The following is a 5,529-nucleotide window of genomic DNA, read 5'->3' as shown; positions in this document are numbered from 1 at the left end:
TTCAATGGAGCACCTACCAGTTCATTTGGCAGATGAAGCACGATTGGCTGGTCCAGTGCAGTATCGGTGGATGTATTCTTTTGAACGATATTTGAGGACATTGAAAAATCATATCAGAAACAAAGCCAAGGTTGAAGGATCCATCAGCAATGCATATATACTAGAGGAAATGTCCACCTTCTCTTCATATTACTTTGAGGATCATGTGACTACAAAGTGGAGAAATTTGCCTCGCAATATTGAAGAGTCTGTTGAAGAAAATGATGATCCTAATCAACTCTTAATCTTCAAACCAGTTGGACGTCCGATTGGGCGAATGGCAAAGAGATACATGGATCCTCAAGAATACATTGCTGCGCATATGTATATTTTGAGCAATTGTGCGGAGGTTGCAAACACATATATCAAGTGAGTATTCTTGACTCAATTTATGTATATAAATTCTCGACGTACATAAGTGGTAACTTATAACTTTTTTCGTTATATCTTAGGATCTTCGAGGACGAAATGCGCTATGTAAATCCTTCACTAACCGAAGCGGAGTTAGAGAGTGCTTTCGACAACGATTTTATGGTGTGGTTTGGCCATTATGTAAGATGTGACAAATTTATATTCAATATACATTTACTTGACTAAAAATGGGCTTGCAAACCTAAAGTATTGTGTGTAACAGGTGATTCACCCTTCTAACAATGATTTGAACCCGTATATCAAGTCGCTTGCAGCCGGGCCTTTAACTGAGATTGAAACATACTCCGGGTATTTTGTGAATGGCTATAGATTTCACACGACTGATCTTGATGGAGAGCGCGCAACTGTGAACAGTGGCGTGTGCATAAAAGGCTCGGTCTATGGTAGAGATGTGCAAGACTTTTATGGGCGTCTACAAGAGGTGTGTGTGTGCTGGAGTATGGGGGGTATCCAATTAAGAAGACAGTCTTGTTCAAATGTGAATGGTTTGACTTGTCTGCTCGGGGAACTTCTATTGATACAAACTTCAAGTTGGTATCAGTGAACCACACAAGAAAATATTAGAAGTATGATCCGTTTGTTTTAGCGAGTCAGGCAGTTCAAGTGTTTTACTGCCCCTATCCCAGTACGAACCAAGCAAAGAAAAACTGGTTGTCAGTATGCAAAGTCAACGCAAGATCAAAGGTTGAAGTCTCCATTGCCGCATCTAACTCAACATTAGATCAACCGTTTCAAGAAGAGGTTGTTACTATTACGTCTACCCACACAACTGTGGACATTGACCCACCAATTCTTGTTCATCCTCTCGGTGGAATCGTTGACATTGAAGATGACGATGACCCATAAGACGACGACCAACCGTTGACATCTGATGACGACGAAAATAATGATGATGACAGTAGTTGAGGTTATTTGGCAATGTATTTTTTTATGCTTGTTATTCATGTGTGATTAGAAACTTCCTGCAATTTACATACTGTCTATACTTATCTGAATCAATTTCTGTGACAGTCTTGTTATTTTATTTGATCACTGTATACAGGTTGTGTCTATACTTATTTGAATCAATTTGAAATAGGTACCATGTCTCATCGTAGAGGATTTTTTGGGTTTGGTAGTCGATCTTCTGGGCCTGAGCAGGAGCGACAGTCCTCCTCAGGCTCTGGGCCGTACATTTCTGCGACTCCAGAGTCTGGTTTCCCTCCACAGACCGCTGCTGCATCTGGGTCTAGAAGGCCCAAAGGCAAATCAGTGGCGCAGATTAGGGCCGATTGTGCTAAGCGCGACGAGAGGATCCTCTTTCAGAGGAATACTGTTGGGTAAGTATTTTTATTTAAATCATTATTTGTCTATATCAAGTAATTCTTTAAATTATTTTGATATATTGGTACAGTAAGTTGATCGAGCCCCCGGGGATCTCCACCAATTGCACGAACTCGTTTAAGAGGATTCCGAACCCAGGCGGGTACACGTGGAAGTTAACTCCGCCAACGGTGCAGGAGTTGTATTTTGAGGAATTCAAGGTAAATGAATTTCTACTATATATAAATTTATCATTATATATTGTTAAAATGTTATATTAATTTAACCAATATATTCAACAGAAAGAGTTTGCTTGGAACCCTGATGATGAGGCTGATGTGAAAAAAATGTGGTTAGAAAAGGCCCGCAAAAGGTACAGTGACAACATGAGCGAGTATAAGAGACAGCTCAAGGAGAAGACCGAGGCAGGGGAGATGATGGAGACACCGCTGGGCATGTCCGACACCTTTTGGACGGGACTCAAGGCATACTGTGATCAAGATGAGGTTAAGGCCGTTTCTAGGCGCGCACGTGAGAACCGATACTCTGAGCCCGATGAAGTTGGTACAGGGATCAGTCGGCACGTTGGAGGGTCTCAGTCGAGTCGTATTCTGCAGCAGAGTCTAGTTAGTAATTATCGATTAAGTATTTATCTAATAAATATAAATATTAATATATATATATATAATATTAAGTAATATTATATATATATATTATATTTCCTTATATATATTATATTATATATATATATAAATATATATTAAGTATTTATCAAATAAATATAAATATAAATATATATATATATATATATATTAACTTATTTATATAAATGCATGAACAGCTCGTGGATGGTGAAGTCCCCCCAACTGCATCTAACTACAGCACTTTCCTCCGCCTACATATGTACGCAGATGGAACTTTTGTGTCAGAAAAGGATGCCAACCTTGATGTAAATGTTTAAGTTTGAACAAATATTAGTAATACATAGTAAAATGTATTTATTTTAGGGTTAAGGTGCAGATAGGCCCCTCAAGTGGAGGCCCTTAGAGCGTTTCAGTCCCCTTACTAACTGTGTGTGCAAATTGGCCCCCGAACTCAAAAAAACGGTGCAGATCGGCCCCTCTGACTTAACACCGTTATGGGCCGTTAGTCAAGGGGGCGATCTGCACCGTTTTTTCGGAGTTCAGGGGCTAATCTGCACCTTTTAACTTTTTAATTAATTAATCTCTCTCGCTCAAAATTTGATCGTCGTTGTCGCTGATTCAAGCTCTGGCGAGGCCGGCGGAGGGCGCCGCCCCTTTCTTTCTCTCTTGGGCCCTAAACCTCGGAGCTCGCTCGACTGCACACGCTTAGCGTCAAGGATTCCGTCAGAAATCGCCGCCGCAATATCCGGTGAACCCGCCGCCTGGCTTTTCTCGATGAAGAGTCGCCTAGCTTTTCTCGATAAGGAGTCGCCTCTTTCTCTCAAATCCGGCGAAATCCGGTGATAAAGGCCGACGATGCTCGTCGCCATCTACACTATTGACGTGCTGTTGAAGAAGGACGCCTTCAAATCAAAGACCATGGCCAACATGATCTCGATCTCCAAAAAAGGGAAAAGGTGCAGATTAGCCCCTGAACTCCAAAAAAACGGTGCAGATCGCCCCCTCTGACTAACGGCCCATAACGGTGTTAAGTCAGAGGGGGCGATCTGCACCATTTTTTTGAGTTCGAGGGCCAATCTGCACACACAGTTAGTAAGAGGACTGAAATGCTCTAAGGGCCTTCACTTGAGGGGCCTATCTGCACCTTAACCCTTTATTTTATAATAATTGTGTATTGTTATGTATGAATTAGGCGGAGATTCATCGCGTTGCTGCTGAGACAGGACGAGAGGACCGACTCGATGAGGTCTACTTGGAGCTCGATCGTACGTCCCGGTAGGTCACGACTGTACGGCACTGGAAGTGCCGGTGTGAGCCAGTTTAGTAGGGGGTCTACTAACAGTACAGGCTCTTCCCAAATGTCTCAGCGGATGTATGAGACTCGGATCTCCACACTGGAGGAGCGTCTCCAAAGGTCTGAGGAGGATAGGGCGGCCCAAGAAGCAGCACGTGAGGCCGAACGAGCCGCACGTGAGGCCGAACGAGCAGCACGTAAGGCCCTTGAGCAGCGGATGAGTCAGTTCGAGGAGATACTGAGGCGGTCGGGTCAGCTACCTTGAGCATCACTTCTATGTATCTATATCATGTTGAACTTTTTTTTTTATTTATGTTATGTTTCTGAACAAACACAATTACACTTGAACTTTGTTTAACATTTGTGTTTTGTTGAACAATTTAATTGTTTTATGTTTTCAAATCGTCCTATTTATTGTGAGTGAATTCAAGGTATGCAAATAAATTCAAAATACATTATAATTACAAAATGAAAATACTTATACTCTATAACGTAGATTGATAAAAAAAAATTAATAACATATTGATTAATAAATAGATAGTATATTGTTTCGACATAAAAATAAGGACATATATGCAAATGAATTCAAAAATACATTAAAACTATCAAATTAAAATACTTATGATTAATAAACTATATTGATAAAAAAAATTAAAAAAAATTAAAAACAAATTAAAAAAATTAAAAAATAAATATTTATTTGCCATAAAATACGGGCGGCACGAGACTGGTCCGTAATTAACAACATTACTTGGATATTATCTCCTCATATTCAAATGTTATGAATATATGATATATATTGTATATTGAAATAGCCTTTAAATGATTTAATAGGCAATAGATATATCAATTATACGAGTGTTCTCTACTGGGGACAATTCAAAAGGAACTTCAAGGTTAAGCGTGCTTGACTTAGAGCACAACTAAGATGGGTGACCCACTGGAAAGTTCGCCTAAGGTTTGAAATATTGTATAAATACGAAAATATTAGTGGAGATAAATAAATAAAATAAATAAATAAAATAAATAAATAAAATAAATAATTATATAATTAAAATAATTATTTAATTACCGACGGCATATTGCCGCCGGTAATTAGCGGCGGCACGGGCCTGCCGGTAATCTCCCAACATCGACGACCATCGGTGTGGTGGTGGTGATCACCGGCGACATCTCTACCGCCGCTGATTACCGGCGGCACATAGCCGCCGGTAATCAGCGGCGGCGAGAACCGCCGGTAAATGTTCGGGAAACCACCTGAGTTTCCCGAGAAAATATACCGGCGGTAGAGCCGCCGCCAATCTCCGGCGGCTGAGCTTCGCCGCCGGCAATCACATCTCCGACGAGATTAATATTACCGGCGGCAGAGGGCCGCCGGTAATGGAATCGCCCGCGGCCGTCCCTTTTTTACCGGCGGTAAATGCCGCCGGTAATCCCTTATTTTTTTGTAGTGTTAAATGATAAGTTTATACCTTATTATATTATCTCTGCATTTAGTGGGATAAAAAACAAACACACCCCAAGAGTAAGTTTGTATATAGATAAAAAATGACTACATATATTTTTAAACAATGACAACTAAATTTTTTTGTCTTTACAATAACAAAGTGGATAGTTTTCATAATTACCTGTATCGACATACCTCTCTCTATAAATAGGGTTTTTATATTTGTGACACATGCACACACATTCTCACATATTCAATTTCATCAGAAAACACAAACATGATGATGGAAACCAAGTTTCCACACTTGCTCTCTTGCACTCTTCTATTCCTCCTTCTCTGCAGCTCATCTCTTGCATCTCCACACCACCATT

General features: G+C 40.3%; 1 protein-coding gene across 1 annotated transcript; it reads left to right on the top strand.

The window, feature by feature from the left end:
- On the top strand, window positions 1-893 carry LOC131007098 (uncharacterized). Its single transcript, XM_057934254.1, has 2 exons — window positions 1-408; window positions 492-893. The coding sequence occupies exons 1-2, from the start codon at window positions 5-7 to the stop codon at window positions 634-636; spliced, it is 549 nt and encodes a 182-aa protein (XP_057790237.1). The 5' UTR covers window positions 1-4; the 3' UTR covers window positions 637-893.
- Window positions 894-5,529: the final 4,636 nt, after the last annotated feature.

Source organism: Salvia miltiorrhiza, chromosome 1 (genome assembly GCF_028751815.1).
Source record: "Salvia miltiorrhiza cultivar Shanhuang (shh) chromosome 1, IMPLAD_Smil_shh, whole genome shotgun sequence".
NCBI lineage: Eukaryota > Viridiplantae > Streptophyta > Magnoliopsida > Lamiales > Lamiaceae > Salvia > Salvia miltiorrhiza.
The sequence above is the reverse complement of the archived record's forward strand: the minus strand, read 5'-3'. Positions and strand labels throughout refer to the sequence as shown.

Bases quoted from the DNA above. Each gene is read 5' to 3' on its own strand.
- LOC131007098 (XM_057934254.1), top strand. From the start codon at position 5: ATGGAGCACCTACCAGTTCATTTGGCAGATGAAGCACGATTGGCTGGT. The intron at 409-491 runs GTGAGTATTCTT...GTTATATCTTAG, and splicing joins GTTGCAAACACATATATCAA to GATCTTCGAGGACGAAATGC.